The sequence below is a fragment of the Platichthys flesus genome, chromosome 19 (assembly GCF_949316205.1).
Source record: "Platichthys flesus chromosome 19, fPlaFle2.1, whole genome shotgun sequence".
Classification (NCBI taxonomy): Eukaryota; Metazoa; Chordata; class Actinopteri; order Pleuronectiformes; family Pleuronectidae; genus Platichthys; species Platichthys flesus.
This window is the reverse complement of record NC_084963.1, coordinates 5,905,179-5,925,570: the sequence shown is the minus strand read 5'-3', so window position 1 is coordinate 5,925,570 and position 20,392 is coordinate 5,905,179. Positions and strand designations below refer to the sequence as shown.

The 20,392-nt window shown below is 44.8% G+C and overlaps 2 protein-coding genes across 2 annotated transcripts in view; both read right to left on the bottom strand.

The window, feature by feature from the left end:
* Positions 1–2,404: 2,404 nt before the first annotated feature.
* On the bottom strand, positions 2,405–4,975 carry LOC133975382 (T-box-containing protein TBX6L-like). The gene is made up of 8 exons (XM_062413310.1): positions 4,817–4,975; positions 4,505–4,607; positions 3,729–3,893; positions 3,489–3,635; positions 3,302–3,378; positions 3,134–3,204; positions 2,788–3,001; positions 2,405–2,612 (listed from the first exon to the last, which is right to left on the bottom strand). The coding sequence occupies exons 1-8, from the start codon at positions 4,948–4,950 to the stop codon at positions 2,405–2,407; spliced, it is 1,119 nt and encodes a 372-aa protein (XP_062269294.1). The 5' UTR covers positions 4,951–4,975.
* Positions 4,976–18,219: 13,244 nt separating this feature from the next.
* The window catches only part of LOC133974613 (matrix metalloproteinase-17-like), a 50,301-nt gene continuing 48,128 nt past the window's right edge, over positions 18,220–20,392 (bottom strand). Inside the window, exon 10 of the mRNA XM_062412246.1 lies at positions 18,220–20,154. Within this exon, the coding sequence (XP_062268230.1) occupies positions 19,829–20,154 (326 nt within the window). The 3' untranslated portion in view covers positions 18,220–19,828. The remainder of the gene's footprint in view (positions 20,155–20,392) is intronic.

Here is a 20,392-nt window from a genome sequence, read left to right as displayed (position 1 = left end):
TGTATATTGATTTTACCACTAGCAGGGACCCTCCTCTTAATTTAATTGAATCTGCAAGATGATGTTACAGTTTACTGGATGCACCATGGCACAGATAGAGATGCTCTATAAGGCATAATGCTTGTCTTTGTATGGAAATAAGTCCCTGTGCCTGTGCCAGGTAAACACATTTATTCATCAGCAAAACCAGCAGAGCCATCTGTAGAATAGCATGTCATCCACACACCTCATTCCCCCCCCTCTCCAGCAGACGGGCTAACAATGTGAATACGTGTATTTATCAGTGTGGTTCAAGCCTGCAAAATATACCTCTCTCTGGGACAAGATCTCTTCATGGTATCGTTGAGAGTTAGTATAGATCTCGTGGAACTGGTTCGCTCCGGATGAAGTCCTGACCAAATGCTCACATGCCCTTTGGTGCTGCCGTTGTAGCTCGAGCACACTAATTGACCCCATCTGTGCTCGATGATTCATTTCACAGCGTGGTGAGAGGAATCCAGGATGAGCTGCTGTATGTGGGTGACCCACATGACCCAGCCTGCCACAGGAAGACATGGAGGGTGGAACGGCCACCGTGTGCTCACAGGGTCACGGTTTGAAAGCTTCCCTATAGGCAGCATGTCTGCGTGACTCAAACCAAACCTGCTCCGCCATTTGTGTCTTGACCTCTTTGAAGAAATGCACTTCTTTCTACATTTCTTTTCTTATTGATCTTTAAAAACTTATTATGTGCTCTAGAAAATGTCTTTTGCAGTGACTGCTCCCCCTCGTGCCCCAGATATGTCCTCCCTCTCCCTCTCTCGTAAAACATTTACAGCACAGACGCTCCGGCCTTCTGCTGGGGAAACTATGCCAGACAATGATGGTAACTCCACACTCGCCCACTGTCATCGCTGTGTCAGGTCAGACCCGCCGCTTGAGGACGGTCTCGCCCTTTCTCAACCCATCCCCAGGTTGTTGTGTAATAATGGTTCAGTCCGGTAGATTCCAGAGCAGCTGATGGGTTACAGAACAACACTTTAGTGGTTACACATGTTTTATTACCTCCACCAAGGAGGTTATGTTCCCCTCTCTCTGTTTGTTTGTTTGATTCTCAGCAGGATTACCCTAAGAACCACTTAACGGTGGAAGGATGAAGGAGAAACCCATAAAACCCATAAAATCTTTGCTACAGATCTGGACAAAGGGGCAGAACTAGGACATGTTTTCACTTTCTTTAATATTTTTCAACAGGCATAAATACGAGACTGATATTTAATGGTGTGCATGCAAACTGGGCCTTGGCAGAGAGTGACGTTCTATTTGTTTGTATTTGAATTTCCAGAGAAGAGCGAGTTCCTTATTAACATGATATTGATGGTAACTGGAACAATGGTTGCCACTCAGCAGGTTCATACTGGTTCTATGGATGGTGATGACAGTCCATTGGTTGGGCCACCACTTTGGTTAACACTGTAATACCTCATCAAATGTCACCTATCCTACCAAATACTGGGTGGATTCCTATGAAATATGACATATATTCAAGTCATGTGATCCTTCAGCTTTTCGTCTAACATAATTCAAATATCAGATTTAGGATTTTAGGTTTCATGATTAAACATTTGCAGAAATAATGCACAATAACCTCAAATGCACTATTCACTATATTTAGTGATAATTGGCAGGCTAAGTAAACAAGGCTGACACAAGACCTGCTCACTGAGAGCTAGTTAGCATTTAGCCTAAAGCAATGCTGATGTGCCTAAATAAAGCTTCTGCAGAGCTGCTGACATGGTTGTAAACAATTATTGGTTTAAGGGTTTCTGACTCACGGTCGGATGTTGACATTTTTATTTTAACGTATTCAGTGGAAGCATGACTCAGAGAAGCTGTGTCCTTCCGTCTGATCCTAACACTTGACAACAGAAGAAGATAGGAGGTCGTTCTCCATCTCCATTTTTTGGGGATGTGAATAAAACATTTTCACAGTTATGATGTTGATTAAAATTTCAGTTTTAAATTTGTGTCATTTTTGTTTTAAGAAAGTACAACTCTTAATGTTTGACTCTGCACCTCAACAGTCTTTTAACCTCCAGATTTTATTGTTCACTTATTTCCCTTCTGAAAACATCTCAATATACAGTATATATGTCTTAAAACACACAGTCATCTATATACTGTTCATCTATTTACAACAGACGCCTGTGGAAGCTCAAGTTTGCAGGAAAATATATCTCAATATTAGAAAACCCTGATTCCTGCCCAGGTTACACATGAGGTCCTGGACATATGTCCACTTCGTACACACCATGTTGTGTATCTGTTTCTTGTCCGCTCATAATAAAGGCATGTCTTCATTCTTTTCAAGGCCTAAGTGACATTGTCCTCCATTGACGCTGTCCCCATTGCAAAGGGTCAAAGTTCACCAACAGGAGTACGAGAAGAGGGGGTACTGGCTCCAGTCTGCTGTGTTGCCGTGGTGGTGGTGGTGCTGATGGTGGTGGTGGTAGGTGTGTGGTGGCTGGGCTCCGTGCTCCACTGTAGAGAGTGTGTGAGGAGGGGGGTGGACGAGGGGGTGCGCTGGATCTACATCGTTGGACGGGAATGGGAACCTGGCGAACTCCACAGATCTGGAGAAAAGAAAGAGATGCCTGGGTTAATTTTAATACTTTGTGAGTTTCATAAACTGCCCTGACTGTAGAGTTAATACATTTTTGTATTACTGCTTTATTTCAGTTGATATTTGATCTCCCTGCACTAAGCCTGATTGGATTTTCATCTCATCCTAGGTGTCTGAACACAGACCTGTAGTGCTGGTGGGCCACGGACGCAGGCACCATCTGTTCTTCGCAGCTGTAGTCGTACTCGTGCAGCTCCAGGGGCTCAGCGTGGAGCCTCTCCGACGGGTCCTGCTCCACTGCCCAGGCCGAGAGGTGACCCCCCTTCGGTGATGGCTGCAAGGAGGCCTCATCCTTCTCCGCCTGCACCGACTGAGAGGTGGAGGGCATCCTCTGCAGGTCTGAGAGGGAAATACAACGTTAGATGTGGTATCTCACAGAAATGTCAGAGGCATTGAATCCCTGCTCACAGAAAATACCAGATAATACCCCCATGCTGTGTATCTGCTGGCGTAGGTTGATTCAAAACGTACCTGGGGATGTGCTACAAAGAGCCTTCCTGTCCAGCCTGTCTCTCTTTGCAGGAGGGCTTCCATTCCGACACCTATGGAGAGATAAAAATTTAAATCTCAGCGTTACACTCACAGAAACGTGTAAAGTAGCACAGAGTTGCTTTCGAGTGCATGCAAATGAATTCTTACCTTTTGCCGTGGGAGTGGGTGCCTCCCTCTCTGAAGCCCTTTGCGAAAGGGTTGTGGTCAATCTTCAATTTGGTGATCTTAAAAGAGATGAAGATACCTCACTGTTAATCTTTGTTTCTGATTTCTGTGACCCGCCAGTTGCAGATGTGCTCAAACGTTTGTGTGTTTTTCGAGGATAGGTTTGCACCTTTGGGTTTTGGTAAGCCGTCACCGAGGTGAAGCTTGTCTCAGGGAAGGAGAAGGTCTGGAAGGGTCCCCAGCGGACGGTGTAGGGACTGTCTGCTTGTATCACATGGAACCTGGGGAAGTAGCGATGCATCGAGTGCAGGATGATCTGATGAGGGAGAAGGAAGAGTAGAGTGAGCCAAATGCAGATGGATAAACAGCATTGTGTGATTATTTAAATATAGCGTGGGTGGTGTCTTACGTGGCCGTGCTGGTCCAAGGTGTTGTTGGTGAGCTTCACCTTGAGGAAAGACAGCGACTGCTTCATCCAGTGACTTCCTGTGGCTGGGGAGTCCGGGTGCATGAAGGTCCGACACGGGGGCTGGGGCTCTGCCTTCCCTGCGACCTCCCACTGATCCTTTTTCCACTACAGAGACATTGGGGGAGGGATGCAAGGGTGAGTGTTGAGACCGATAAGACTTGATTAATCAATTTCATGAAACATGGTTCTTTTTTCTCTTTATCTTTTATCTTTCTTATTAATCACAATAACCTTCTTTGTGGTATTCAGTCACAGGAGGTTCAGGGAGCCTCTTGTTTTCTGCTCCTTGATTTTTATGAGATTTTTTTAACATAAATCGTAAAAATCCCTGTTTCTCCCCAGTCTCCTCCCTTGTAAACTCATTCACAGCTCTCCTACAGTACTTTAAAACCTTTATAGTGTACTTCATTGTTTTCAAGTGTGTGCTAAGAGCAGTATTTGGGACCAAATGGGCCACATCAGTTGGTGCAGGAGGCTGTGGCTGGCCGACTGCCCCTCACTCACCGATCGTGAATAAGGAGGGATGCTAATTGATTGGGCCTCCAGCCGTGAGTGCACAAACAGGAAGCAATGAAAGGCTTTGATATGCAGGCGGGTCGGCCCACAGTGGGGAGGGCCGAGTCTGGCTGCAGAGCAAACTGCTGCTTCTCCACAAACACACACTTTTTGAGTCCCTGAATTTAAAGATGTGCAATGATACACAGATGTGTGTTTACCTTGTATTTGAAGCTGTCTACAGGAACCATGTCCATCATGACGATGTAATTGGCAAAAGGCTGGAGCCCCGTCAGGCTGACGCTGCAGTGGGGGAACACTCTCCTGCAACAAATACACAAAACCATTCAGTCAGGGAAGGTTTCAAATGTTTTCTTTGCAAGTGGAATCAAATTGTTTTGATCCTTGAACACGGAATTGTAGTACATGTACAAATTCTTTGCTTTGCAACACTATTCACATATATACAACACTATATTATCAAGAAGCTAGAATTATCCTTAATGCCCTGCTCAGTAAGGGACTGATCTTACCTCCCGTGCTTTGTGATGATCATCTCTGTTCCGATTTGGTCGAAGGACTTCCAGAGATCTGCGTTCTCCAGGACCATCCTGATGCTGCCCTGCTGGTATGAGTCGGACGCTGGGGGGGATCGAGGCACGCTCATGTTCGATTTAGAGTCTGAGGACAAAATGGAAATAAACATCTTAACAGTTCTTACAAAGCAGCCAGATTATATCTCCCTGCAATCAGATTGTATTATGTGCTGTGGGGATCCGAATAGAAAAACGTATTCTCTGTATTTATTTCAAAACAGTGAAATTGCAGATTGTTCTATGCATAATAAAAATAAGAAAATCCTTTTTAAGGAAGAAAGTAACTAAGGAAAACCAATACTATTTTAATGCTTCATAACCAAATGCATCTTGCAAGACTCAATTAAATTGACCTACAGCCCCAAAACAAAGCATTACATTAAATGTCTCTCTTTGTGTGCATCACTAGATCCAGTATCTACACAGAAAAGACAAATACTGAGAGGTAAACTCACCAGAGAAGTGTTGCATGTCCTGTTCTCAGTGTTCTCCCAGTGGATCCTTGAGGTTCAGAGACTAAAGTGCTGCCTTGTTGTCAGAAGTTCTACCTCTGAAGTCAGATCCATCAGGGCTCTCTATCCTGGAGATGTTCGGGCCTTGAACTTGATTGGTTATTAGAGAGAGGGCGGAGTCTAAACAGCCGAGGTGGGTGTCGTCAGGATGGACCGAGTGTGGGGGGGCAGGTAAGAGAGTGTTACCTGATGTTTGGGCCTTTTGTTGTGAAGTTCACACGCTCTGTTCCCAAACTGGGGCATTGTGGGTAAATGTTGGTGTCTATTTGTTTTTTTACTTTGGCTGCTGGGACGCTGGGGGTGAAATCACAGAGAGAACGTAAAAATGACCAGAAGAGATGTCAGATTACATTATAAAACGTAAATCTCTAATCATTAAAATCCATCTTTCATTTTCTCTACTTCCTCTTTTTGCTCGGTCTCCAACAAACAATCACAGCACCGGCCTACAGACCAGTCCTGACAGCATGAAGGCTTCCCTCCCTGGTCTCCCTGGTCTCCAAGTTGAAGGACGGCTGAGCAGAATTTCAAAGTGCCTGTGGGGGGGCAGACAAACAGGTCCCTTCCTGGCAGCTTCAGGTTGTGTATTGAGGACAAGCCGGGATATTACAGGGCTGATTGTGGTCGGGGTCTAGCCTTGACAATGGCGAGCAGTGCCACTAATCCTATGAAGCCATTTGGCCCCATGCCCCCCCCCCCCACAGACACACACACCTCCCTTCATGCTACCTTAAGTGCCCCGGGAGGGGGACGAGCGTTCAGATGGAGCCAGCAGTTAGCAGCCCGTTCACATGAAAGGCCGATGGGAGGAAGGAGATGGGGGGGGGGGGGGGGGGGGGGGGCACAACTGTGGGACGTGGAGGAGAAAGATTCAAAGTTTACAGCCCAGTCACTTGAATCCTACATGAAAGAAAAAGAAATCAAAGCTAAAGTTCTAATTTAAATCAGGATTGCCTTTGTTTTGTTTGGTTTCAAATCCTAATGAATATTTCAAAGTTCTCAAAGACACGACCTATGAAGGGTACATGTTTATAAATGATGCACCGGGGTGGAATGTTGCAGACACAACAAAACACAGTGGTCATCAGGGGTTTGAATACTTCTTCAGTGTAAACATCATTTAGATTTAATGAAGAGCTGGAACAGGCTGAATAATGATGCAGTAAAAAGTGGAATTTTAACAGATTCAAAGCGACTTTAAAGAACTAGAGCGACACGTACTGGAGTGGAAACCACGGCCAAGGTCCAATAATCATCGATATCAGCCCCCTAAATATTCCTGACTCGTTTAATCGTGATCCATAAATGATTCTCCGGGAAATGTATGAAAAAAGGTAAATGCAATGTTCCTTTTTGGCCCGTGCCCCGTCCCTCCTCCAAGTTTAGTGGAAATCTGTTCAGGACTTTTACATTATATAAAAACACAAAAACAGACTAGGGTGAAAACCTCGGGGGGGGTGGGGATTAATGAAACGTAGTGGGTGTTCAGAAATAAACCTTCATGACATAAAATCACGCAGGAAGGATCGAATTCGCACCTTGCTTTTATAGTTTTTCAAACTTGGATTCAAGATTCAAAATTTTATTGTCCAATAATGCTCTCAAAAATGCAACAAATCTTATCTGTATGAACAGCACACAAATTGATACAATACTTCTTAAGACCACACAATGCATTACCCCGAATACAATTCAAGAAACACACATTGAGGTCAGGGAGACATTTTGTTCTCACAGTGTGGTTTCAAAGTTTCTTCACAGTCATGCTGTAGATGAGGAGATATCCTTAAGGTTCCCACGGTCACATTAAGGGAACAACAGTTTGTGTGATTTACATGGTTACACAATTTCCCTGCTGCATCATCCTGAAGCTAAATATTCACCGGGAGCATTCGTTCAAAATGTGTTTAACTCCAGAGAGTTGTGTGCTCCTTATTGCTCTGTCAAACCAAAGTCCTGTCATCCATCAGGAAAACTGAGAGTGATGAATGACTTGGAATCCTGTTCTTCTGTTTTTCGCTGTTTCCCTGACCTTTGTCGTGCTTACTTCAAATTTCCAGATAAGAGGATGTGAGACTTTCCGTCTTTTAGTTGAAACCCGGATAAGATATCAAACCTAAAATCTCATTGTCGCCCTGAATAGTTGTGTATTTTGTAAAGTTGTGTCTGGGATGTACCAACTGGACAGAATCATTGCCCTGAGCAGACTGATGCACCTCTCTCTGGATGTCACTGCACAGTGAGAGAGAGAGAGAGAGCAGAGGAGTGTGTGTGTGTGTGTGTGTGTGTGTGTGTGTGTGTGTGTGAGGCATTTCTGACTGCAGGCATGTTGAAACATTTCTCCTCGGCTTAAATCAACTTCGGGCTTGAACGTGGAATTCGGTTTTGTTCACACCTGCGGCATGTGTCACCTCCTCAGCTCCTCCACAGAGTCGAGCTCGTGCAGAAAAGACATTACTCACATCTGCTGCTGCTGCAGGGGGGGGGGGGGGGGGGTTGCTGCAGTGGTAAATGCAGAAATGCACTGTCAACATTTTTTTAAACATTAGGTTTAAGGTGATTTATGCGCCGCGTTGTATTTGCAGTGAATCCAGCAGTGTACTTGAGTGCAGATCACAGTTAACACACCGCACAACACTCTGCAGCATTTCTCCTGCACTGCATCTGAGCCATGTTGTTTTTCAAAGGTGTCAGTTCTGCTGACATGAAAAAAAAAACATGTCATTGTACAGGAAGTGCTGTGGTTTCAACAGTTTCAATGAGATGGTCTCGGCTGCAGCTGCATGAGCCCGGTGCTGGTGATTCAGGGATGTGTCTCTGCTCGTGACCTTTCCACCACTTCAAGTAGGATCCTGATCGACTAGAAACCGAAAGGAAAGTGTGAATTATTTATATTCTTACTCCTTTGTTACATAAGCACCTCCAGGATTCTGCAAAAAACAATCTGTAACTGCTCTGATAGAGACGTTGTGTAGGCTGCTTCGGTTAGATCTACACTTCCTCAACAAACTTCAACTGGATAATGATCAATGCTCAACAATGTTTATAAACCAAAATGTATTTAAGTTTTATTAAAGCTTTGATTTGCAACTGTTTAAAGTACAAAAGTTTTCAAATGCTCAAAATGTAAAAATATAGAAGTAGAACACTCAAACATTCATTTATAGAATAAATGAAATTTACATATATAAATACCTTATATTCACATTCATTGAACAAACCTTCATGATAATATGTACGGTTGTATACCTCCATAAATCAATACAATATCTGTCTACATACATTTATCTTTCCATAGTCCTATGAGGTATCTGTGACCTTGACCTTTGACCAACATTATCTAATGCGTAGTACACAGCAATTATCAACCTGAAAGGAATAATAATAATACTAACATGAAGTAATATACAAATTGACACATTTTTCAATACAAGCAGAAACAGGTTCAGAAGAAAATAAAGATATATATATATATATATATATATATATATATATATAAAGCATTAAGAAGACACAGCACTTTCCATGCATCATCACCTCCTGGTCTGCTGAGCTTGGAAATTTAGCCTTTCTGCACATAATGTAAAATCCTGTTTCACCGGCGTTAGGATGATAATGTAATTTCCAAAGAAGGATAGAGATGTATTTACATCTTTGTTCAGCCTTTTTCTCTGAACAACTTTTATTTGATAAATAAATGAGTGAAATTTATTCCAGCTCAAAAAAGAATTGTGTGTAGAAATGGATGAAGGTGAATGAAACTATTTATTCTTACTTTTGTAAATGTGATGTTTGTGTTTAATGAAAATGAATGTAGTCAATATATCAATTCTGAATTGAATAATGTTTGAAATGTTCAGTTTATTACATATTGACCCTGATATATGTTTGAATTCTCTGTATCATTATACGTTATAAAGATGGACAACGTGACAGCTCCCCAAAAGTGAAGCCTGAATATCTTGATCACCCCCTGGTGGCCGGCCGCAGCATTGATCAGAAATCCTGCCTCCTCTCTTTAGAGACGACCTCCACAGAATGTCCAGAGAAGTAGAAGAAGGATGTGACGTATGAATTCTGTTATGATCACATGTTCGATGTGTGCGACCTTCATCATTCATCAGGAGTCCCAAGTTACTTCAATTGCATGTGATTTAGCTGCAACACTGTTTGACCCCTGAGACTCCAGAAGTGTTTTGTGGACCTTCTCCTTACCAAAAGACTGGCTGGAGGGAATTCGCAGAGAGTCCGAAGGCTCTCAGTCGGATATTTGCAAAGTTCGGAGTTCAGTGAATCTCTGAAAGCAGGTTATGACTTAAAAAAACTAAGTACGAGGCATTATCACTGTTTTTTCAGCAGACAAGAGAGATGTGTGTGGAACAATACAAAATAGAGAAACATTTCAAGTGCGAGGGAAACAAATTGCCTGTTGGTGCTGAGAGTGCAGCCTGATCAAGGACATCTCAACACTCAGACATTTTTCATGTAAAGCAAATAATGGCTTTTTGGAGCTTTTAGCGTGAACAGTGTGGTGTATCTGATCGAGTGTTCTGTGCTCGACTGTATTAGCCTGCGGTACCCCGGGTGCTGGGTTCGATAGCTGATGCCTGGGTGTTGTTGTACTACTACTAAAGCGTGCCTACAAGTCACCTCGCCTCCGTGTACGTTATTGATTATCAAAGAGTACTAGTAACCCACGGTCCAGTTTGAGACATACCTCCAACACTCTTTATATAACATAAAGAACCTCAACATGGTGTCAGAAGACAGAGTTACGGAGTGAGCCGAGTGACTACATGCAAGGTGAAAAAAGATTAGCATCCTGCTAACACCGGACGGCTACGGGGCGAGCATGGAGCAGTTCAGACCACCGTCACAGCTGATGCTCACGGGGAATATCGCTGAAAACTGGCGCAGATGGGAACAACGCTTTCGCCTGTACATGACTGCTTCAGGTGCGTCAGAGAAAGAGGAGGAGGTTAAAATAGCCATCCTACTTCATACCATAGGCGATGAAGCATTAGAAGTGTATAACACACTCCATGTTGTTCCGTCCGAAGAAGATGACATAACGGTGGAAGACGTTCTCAAGGCATTCAAAGAGTACTGCAGCCCACTGAAGAATGTTGTGTTTGAACGACATCAGTTCTGGTCTCATGCGATGTCATCAGGAATTACAGTGGACAGATTCATTACAGAACTGCGTCAGAAAAGTAAAGACTGTGAGTTCGGCCGAAGTGAAGATGACATGATGAGGGACAAGTTAGTGTTCAGCATTAATGATCCTCGTCTGAAAGAGAGATTACTCCGTGAAAACGGACTTACACTTCAAAGAGCCATTGACATATGCAGGTCAACAGAACTTGCCAAGACACAAATACAGGTGATGCAGATGACCCCAGTCACGTATGATGCACCAATTGATGCTGTGGAGAAAACAAAAAGACACAAACAAACAAGCAGCAGGTTCAACATGGGCAAGAAGCAGACGACAGTGAACTGCCAGAGATGTGGGAGACAGCATGAGCCCCGCCAATGCCCAGCTTACGGAGCAATGTGTCACAAGTGTGGAAAAAACAACCACTTCTCCAAGGTATGTCGCGCAGTTGCAGAGAAACGTGACAACTATAAGTTCAAGACTGTGAACAACATTGAAAGTGAAATGGATTCCTTGTATATTGGCATGGTAGACAGCAATGAGAAAACAGCAGCGAGCCTCACAAAGAACGGCAATTGGTTTGAAACAGCCAGCATCCGAGGAGTACCAATAAAATTCAAACTTGACACAGGTGCTGATGCAAGTGTGCTGCCCATGTCTATTTTCAAGCAGATACCAGGTCCCATTCGACTGCGGCCCACAAAGACTGTATTGATTGCTTTTGGTGGAGCCCGCCTGCCTTCATGTGGGGTTGCATCCCTGCAGTGTGAAACCGCGAGACACACAGCCACTGTAGAGTTCCATGTAACCGGACAGGCAGACAAAGCGATTCTGGGAGGTGAAGCATGTACAGAGTTGAGGTTGGTAAAGAGGGTTGAAGCACTGACAACGACACCCCCACAGCCATCAAATCCTCCATACACCAAAGAGGATCTGATTGAAAAGTATGCTGAGGTCTTCACCGGACTGGGCGAGTTTCCTGGAGTACATCACATACATGTTGACTCATCTGTCCCCCCTGTGATTCATGGCTGCAGAAACATACCTCTTTCAATCATGGACTCACTGAGACGCACACTTCAGGATATGGAGAAGAGAGAGGTGATAAAACCGGTGAACGAGCCAACTGAATGGGTGAACAGTCTCGTCGTCACGAAAAAAAAAAATGGCTCACTAAGGGTGTGTTTGGACCCTAGTAACCTGAATGAAGCTGTCAAACGCCAGCATTACTCCATACCTACCCCTGAAGATGTGCGCAGTAAGCTCGCCGGGAAAAACATCTTCACCATCCTGGATGAAAAAGATGGTTACTGGCAGATCAAGTTGGACGAGCCATCTTCGAAACTGTGCACCTTTAATACACCTTGGGGCCGATACCGCTTTCTCAGGCTTCCGTTTGGGATTAAGTCAGCCAGTGAAGTGTTCCAGCAAAAGAACTGCGAGACCTTTGGTGACATCCCAGGTGTGCACATCGTTGCAGATGACATGATCATAGCTGCCTCCTCAGAGCTTGAACATGACAAAATCCTTCATGAAGTGATGGAGAGAGCAAAGGCAGCAAATGTGAAGCTTAACAAGGACAAAATACAGTACAAGGTTGACACAGTGAAATACATGGGACACATAATTACCTCAGCCGGACAGAGGCCTGACGATGCAAAGATCAAAGCAATCATCGACATGCCGCCCCCAGTGGACAAACAAGGCCTCCTACGCCTGTTGGGAATGACCAAGTTCTTGGCCCAGTATGTGCCAAATGAGGCCTCACTGACAGCGCCGCTCAGACAGCTGCTCAAGAAAGACGCAGTATGGCAGTGGTGTCCACACCACGATGCAGCGCTGGAGACTCTGAAAACTGCTCTCACACAGGCACCAGTGTTGAGGTACTACGACCACAAAAAGCCGCTCACACTGCAAGCAGACTCATCAAAGGATGGACTCGGTGCATGTCTGCTACAGGACGGACAACCTCTCTCCTATGCCTCGCGTGCACTCACAGATACGGAAAAAAGGTATGCTCAAATAGAGAAGGAGCTGCTGGCCATTGTTTTTGCGGCCAAAAGATTTCATCAGTATGTCTTTGGCAGACCAGTGACTGTGCAGTCAGATCATAAGCCTCTGGAAGTCATAGTCAAGAAACCACTGAACAAAGCACCAGCACGACTACAAAGCATGTTGTTACAACTGCAAAGATACGATTTGTACATCACTTACACCCCAGGCAAACACATGTATATCGCAGACGCACTGTCACGAGCCACGACGAGCAAAGATGGTGACAATGTGAACGAGAACACCTGTGATGAGAAAGTTGTGTACGCCATGGAGGCCACAGATGCATTAAGTGAGGAGACACTCAACCAGCTGAAATCCGCCTCTGCTGCAGACAGTGTATTACAAGCTGTGTGTGAGAAACACCTGAACGGCTGGCCTGCAAGAAGACGGAGCCTGGACAGAAGTCTTCACAGCTACTGGCCACTGCGACACGACATCAGCATCCATAATGACATCATCATGGTGGGAGATAGAATAATCATACCACAGAGCTTCAGGAAAGTTATCTTAGAGAAGCTTCACATAGCTCACCAGGGTGTCCAGCGCACAAAGGCCAAAGCTAGAATAGCCCTCTACTGGCCTGGCATGACACGGGACATAGAGATGACAGTGGAGAAATGTAAGCAGTGCCAGCTGTTTCAGCCGCAACAGCAGAAAGAGCCACTCATCACACATGAAGTTCCTGAACTCCCATGGATGAAAGTTGGAGCTGACATCTTCCATCTGAAAGGTCAGTCTTACCTGTTGCTAGTGGATTATCTGACAAAATATCCTGAAGTGCTGAACTTGCCCGATTTAACAGCTCAAACAGTAATCCAGAAAATGAAGTCAGTTTTCGCCAGGCACGGGATTCCCAGAGAGCTGGTGAGTGATCACGTTCCTTTTGCCAGCTACGAGATGAGGTCGTTTGCAGCCTCATGGGAATTCAAGCTTACGCACTCCAGCCCTGGATATCCGCAGTCCAATGGACTTGCGGAGAGGTCTATAAAGACTGTGAAACATGCACTACAAAAAGCAATGCAAACTGGCACAGACCCGCATCTTGTACTGCTGTCACTGAGGAACACACCAGTGACAGGGCTGAACATGACACCTGCACAGATGTTGATGGGAAGAGCTCTGCGCAGCACGCTTCCATATTCCAGTGCTTTGCTAAAGCAGTCCACCCCACGGCACATGCACAGCAGGTTACAGGTTTTGCAATCACGCCAGCGTCTATCCTATGACCAAAACGCCAAGCCGCTGCCTGCATTGGACCCAGGTACCACAGTACACATGCAGACACGACGTGGTTGGGAGCCAGCCATAGTGACAGGCCAGAGATCCGAGCCACGCTCCTACAACGTGCTGACTCCAGCAGGAAAGGCTTTACGGAGGAACAGACGACATCTTAGGAGGATACATCCGAGTCTGTTCAGAGACACGGACTTAAGTGAAGGTCCAGAAGAAACACACTCTGAGACACATGAGTCTGCTGACCTGTCACCCCAAGATCCACCACCACAGGTTTTGCCGCCTGTGAGCGTGAACAGTTCGGAATTCCACACCAGAAGTGGCAGAGTGGTGAGACGTCCTGTCAGGTTCAGAGACTAGTTCATGGTCTAATGATAATGAGTGTCACTTTATTTTTTAAAAAAAAAAAGAGAAAAGAAAAACAGAGAAAGTGAACAGACAAAATGTGAAAGTCTTTTGTCATAAATGTTTATTGACATGTTTATAAAAGAATGCTTATTAAGAAAGCAGGTTGTTCTGTTGAGAGACATGTTCATCTGATATGTTTACATAGATGTTGGGAAGTGGCTCGTTGATACTGAGTAAGCACTATATTTCAAGGAAATGTTTGATATTGAGCACATTACAGTTTTGCCAATGAAGTTGTTTCAGCTAAGTGCATCAACACATCTCATTCTTGGAAAAGAGGGATGTGGTGTATCTGATCGAGTGTTCTGTGCTCGACTGTATTAGCCTGCGGTACCCCGGGTGCTGGGTTCGATAGCTGATGCCTGGGTGTTGTTGTACTACTACTAAAGCGTGCCTACAAGTCACCTCGCCTCCGTGTACGTTATTGATTATCAAAGAGTACTAGTAACCCACGGTCCAGTTTGAGACATACCTCCAACACTCTTTATATAACATAAAGAACCTCAACAAACAGCATGACAAATGAAAAGAAATTTGGAAAAGGAATTGATTGAGAGAGAGAGAGAGAGAGAGAGAGAGAGAGAGAGAGAGAGAGAGAGAGAGAGAGAGAGAGAGAGAGAGAGAGAGAGAGAGAGAGAGAGAGAGAGAGAGAGAGAGAGAGAGAGAGAGAGACTAATGAAATGAGTCAAATGAAAAATTAGAGGCGGATGAAAGGTAAGCAGATGAGACGAGGAGAAGAACAACAGGGCGGGAAGAGGACAGGATGAAAGATGAGGAGGAGGAGGAGGAACCGAGGGATTGAATGAAGGAGAAAAACTTCCTGAGTCTGGATGTGGTGGCTGAAGATTAGAAGGAAGGAAACTGAAAGGACTTTAATTCATCAGAGGAAAAGGGGGATAATAAAACGAGGAGGTAGAGAACAGATAGAGCTTCATGCGGAGATTAGTTTATTTCAGAAGTTCTGAAGTGAAATTTGTTTGTTCAAGATTCTTTCAGGAGGAATTCGAGAGCTGCTGAAACTTCTTCAAAATGAATTTAGTCTCTTTGTTGATTGTGGACTCGTTTCATGTGGAATACGAGTCTGTGGACAACAATACAGTCCTGCACGTCCATGGCTCCAAGCAGATTAGAGGCTTATGTCTTCTTTTCAGGTACGGTCTTTACTTTTCATTCCTCAAATAATATAATAAGATTGATGAAAACCATGCGTATGTCCTAGCACCAGCAGAGGGCAGCAGAGCACCAATGAATAGCTGTGAATGGAACAGTAGGTTTCATTTTTCTGCACATTAACATTAGAATATGAAAGAAGGTAAAACGGGTTCGATTGATTTACTAGTTGATTGATTGATTATTTTTATTTGAAAAAGTTTATGATAAGTTGCTGAAAATTAAATAACATGTACAGAAATCGACTTAAATATTAGTTATTTAATATCACTTTCTCTCATTATCCAGATGAAAGACAGGCTGAATTTTGCTGGATATTTGTTCCGGCAGTGAATATTTCAAACCTCACTTTTGGTAAAATGTTGACAGGTTGAGGAACTAGACCAAACTCCTCCTATTATTACTCGCTGTACTTCCCTTTAAGTCACATTTCCAGAAAGCAGATCCACTGGTGTTCATGCATGTGCTGGTTTCATTGTTTTTTCCTACAGTCTGACAGTTGCTCTTTCACATTATAAAACAGCAATGTGTTTTCATTGTTCAAAAAACAGCCACTCCAGCATGTTGTCTCCTCGCAGCAGCTCCTGTGGCTCGAGTGTCGCCCCCTGTCAGATATGCAGAGGCCCACGTTGTGTATTCTGCATCTGTGCCAGCTTCAGGGGGGTGGGGAGGGGGGGGGGGGGGTCCTGCTCCAGGGCTCCAAGCCTTCAGGGCAGAGGTGTGTGTGCGTGAGGACAGGCGAAATGCAAAATGGACAGACACAACAGCTGCTCCTCTCCCCAATGACCGGGGCTCTGTCTGAAAACCCAGCACCAGACACACTGAGGTGGAGGTGTCTGTGTGGGGTTCGAACAGGGAGAGGTTCAGATTCATTGTTGCAGAGCACTAACCTGGTTGTGTGAGGCAAACTCACGTGTTACTGATTTCACTGAGTCCTTGTCACAGGTCTGACAACGAGAAGAATGATACTAAACTCACTCAGGGAACATTTCAAGATAATGGTGCAGTGGCTGTTCTGAACCTGCCTGTTTGGAATGGGTTTGTCCTCTGAAGACTGATTCAATGACCCCTAGGGGCCAAAGTAACATATTGTATGTTTAAGTTTGATTTTAATTAGCCATGTTAAAAGAGAAAATAGTGTGAAATGTCATGATTGACATCCGAGACTGACTTGCACAGACTTCAGGATATTAAGGCTTTATTCTTCTGGAGGAAAGTGAGATTCGTCTTCCATCTGAACGAACAGTACATCCTATATAACTTTGTTAAATCATCACCAATAAAACAAGTCCATTTTGTAATAAACACAAGTGGCCCAATCTCCATATGAAACCTGTTTCCTGTCTCCTCTGTTGTTAATGATCGTACGGCTCAATTGCTTTCTTATCCTTGCCGCTGTCTAGAGATGACATTAAATATATATTTGTTCCCCCTCCACACATCTGTTTGTCGTCTTGCTGTTTTTGTTCTTCTGACTCTTTTCCAGTTTGCCTCTCTCTCCGTTTCTAACCCTGTCTCTTTCGATCACTCACTGTCAGTCCACGTCTTCCTCCTCTTACCGAAACGCTCTCTTCCAGAGAACCCCTCCCACTGCAGCTCCTCAGCTCTCCTCCAGTCTTCAGTGGTTCAGCTGCGGAGTGATTGATTGGTTCGGCCCGGCCCATCTGGAGGCTCAAGCTGTGACAGTGTCAGCTGTCGAGGGAGCTCCATGTCTGATGCCTCCATTTGAGCATCTCCAGTGTTTAAAATCCCAGTTTCCTGTTCTTTGAACATCCAATATGACCGAATCAAACACAACTGATCGATCTGTGTATCACATCTTACAGGACGTGGGGCCAGAAAGTCCCCCCCCCCCCCCCCCTCCCTGCACTCGCCTGTGGGTGCAGGTGCCCTCCGGCTGGCTGCTGAGCTGCACCAGTTAATTAACACCACTCGACTGTGTCAAGTGAGGGAAGGGAAACTGCTGCTGTCGGCAGAAGTAGTGACTCTGTGACATTTTAAACTTTAAACCTGAAAACTACCTCAAAGCAGAGTGAGGGTTCTGGGTCTGCATCCGTTTTGGTGGGGGGGGTGCAGCCGCAGCGCTAACATGCACAAATTTGTTTCTGTGCATAGTTGAGGCATTACTTAAGTGTGTGTGCTTGTGTGTGTGTATTCGAGAAAGTGTGGGTGTGAAGACACGGCAGGCCTGTCATGAGTTTATCTTTATCTCTGTCATAGTCACATTGGAGCAGGTGAATATTTTTGGATTTGGTAACACATTTTTGCATGCACTCAATGTGTGGATGTGTGTGTGTGTTAGTGCAGTGGGATTGACACAATTTGGTTAACGACTAGTTGAATCCCAGGAGTCTGTGTTTTACATAGGAAGAACACATTGTCTGAGTCAGATGCGTTCAAGACAACAGGAAAATGTCCGGAGCATTCAGGCACTTGAGTAGAATATGCAGAGGGCAGGACCTGAGGTATGAATTACGTTTTTGCCCTTAAAACCTTTTAAATCTCATAATCTCGACAATTTGGCATCTTCATCGTCTTCCTTGCTTGTGAAACCTTTTTCATCCTGAGATGTTTGTATTCTTTTGTAAATGTGCGTCGATCATGCAGTAGAAACGTCAAAACACTCAGTCACTGTGAACATTTCCAGATATTTTCCTGCTGTATTCTCCCTCGGACATTTTGCAGACATTTTACAAAGGGTTTACACAAAACGTTCAGAAAAACCAACCCTAACATTTTAATATGCATGTCTGAAAGCCGCTTAAATAACACTGAGTCAAATTCATGTGACCCCACTAAGCCGATAAAGTCAGATCCTTTTATTTTTCTACAAAAATATTTTACATTAGAAAACACAGCTTAAAATATACACAGCCCACTTGGTTATGCAGCCGCTGCAGCACCTCTCAACTCAAATATATCCGTCTATAGGTAAATATATCTTTACAGCAAGAATAAATCTGGGCGCCATGTTGGAGAAGGACTAGAAGAGGTGAGGAGGGAAACTGTCCAACAGTCACAAAAAGCCTCTATAAACTCTATAACCTGATCCAAGCAATGTAAAAAGTCAACAGGGAAATCTGACACAAAAATACTAGAGAACCAGGAGCAGGGACAAACCTCCGACCCAGAGGAGGAAATAATGAAACCATGGAAATGTAGTCATGAGCAGCAGCCCATCACTGCGGAGCAGCGCTGTGGGATTTAGAAGAAGAAGAAGAAGAAGAAGTGGCGAGCATCGCTCTCGCTCTCACAGTGAGAAGTTTTCAAACTGTCGGCGAGAGCCAGAGCCGTCACAAGCACTTAAGTCTGGTTCCCACCTCACGTTGAACCCTGATGGATATGTGTGGATTATGGGGTTCATTAAAGGGTCAGTTCCCTCAAATAATAAAGATTATTCCAAAGAGCTCACTTCTCTGTGGTGGTTTCCTGCAAATGCACAAAGTTCTGTTCTAGTTTCTGCAAAAATAATCCCAACGAGTTCTGTGGACGATCTGTGCTGCCTTCACTGCCCACATACCTCCAAGCATCTGTTACGTTAGCATGGTGGTCATAATATGTCCTCTAGAGGGCAGCACAGAGTCAAGTGTCCTATGATCGTCTCACTTGATCTACTGGCAAAACTGCCCCCCCATGATTTCCATTGGTACTGCTCCATTTTATCTGTTTTATCCGTATCTGTCTGTCTGCGTAGATTTTCTCCATTGAGCTAATCCTGATACTGTTTTTCAGAAACTATTAAATATAACGTGAACCATCTGTATGCTGAGATACCACCAGAGGGAAGTGTGATAATATGTTTATGGCACTTTTAAACTAATGTTGTGCCCATTTGGGTGAAACCACCTGCTGTCATTTCATAAAATAGGCAGCATTGTGTGTCGGCATGTCGTTCACCTACAACCCAGGAAACCTTGTATCCATCTGTGTGTGTGTGTGTGTGTGACATTGATCAATGTTCATGATGAGAAGTAATCAATATCCATTTCCCTTGTGTGGGTCGTCCACGAACCAGAAGGAGGTTCGATCCCTGGCTCCTGCAGTCTGTGTTCCAAAGTGACCTTGGGCAAGATATCGAGGTAACAAATTGCCCCTGATGGCTGTGACGATAGTTTGAATGGTGGGGGGGTATAGAAAAAGTGCTGTACTGAGAATGTTGTGTAAATGTGTGAATGTGACTTAGTGAGAAAGAGCTTTATAAGAACAGTCCTTCTATCTCCTCCTTCAATAAACAGTTATAGAGCGCTGTGGGCAGGTTGGTGTCTTTACCGACCACACGCCAAATAAATAATAACAAAACAAGAGCAATTACGAGGCCGAATGATAAAAATGAGAACTAAATGTTCCAGTTGTAGGATTGTGTCCACTGGCCCTCCACCAGTCGGCTCAGGAACTTGGTCCCGTGCTCTGGTATCATAGCAGTTCGGAGCTGAGGGCCAGCGAGAGCGTCCAGAGCGGTGGCAGCAGCCAGAGGGGGGAGGGGGAGGAGCGGGCGCCCAAAGGCGAGGCGGAGTCCGAGGTGCAGGAGCACACCTCGTACCCGTTCTCCGCGTGGTCCGGCTGGCGGTGCACGTTGACCCTCGTCTCCGTGCTCTTGGGCTCCGCGTCCGGAGAGTCCGACTGCATCTCCGTGCACAGCAGCCAGTCCTTGGCGATGAGGCGGGGGTAACCTGCCTCCACCTCCATGTCACTGCCCGGAACTTTCCAGTACTCCTTCCCCTTGAAGAAATAGGACGAGCCTTCACGGGGAGAGAGAGGAGAGAGGAGAGAGAGAGAGAGGGGGGGGGGGTTGTTGTTAGTGTCTGTGTGTTCTTTATTATCAACAGAATTATCTTTACTCTCATCTCAAACACACAACGAGCTCCGAACACGTAGAAACATCAACAGCCTTAATTTCGTGAACCACTGATCCAGAGTAGAAAGTGTTTATGTTAAGCACTTCCACAGTGTTATTACCCCCCCTCACCCGCCCACCCC

Coding starts and splice junctions, on each gene's coding strand:
- LOC133975382 (XM_062413310.1), bottom strand. CDS start 4,950: ATGAGCGTGCCTCGATCCCCCCCAGCGTCCGACTCATACCAGCAGGGC. Junction 3,894..4,504: donor TAGACAGCTTCAAATACAAG/GTAAACACACAT, acceptor ATGTCTCTGTAG/TGGAAAAAGGATCAGTGGGA. Junction 2,613..2,787: donor GTGGCCCACCAGCACTACAG/GTCTGTGTTCAG, acceptor TCTTTTCTCCAG/ATCTGTGGAGTTCGCCAGGT.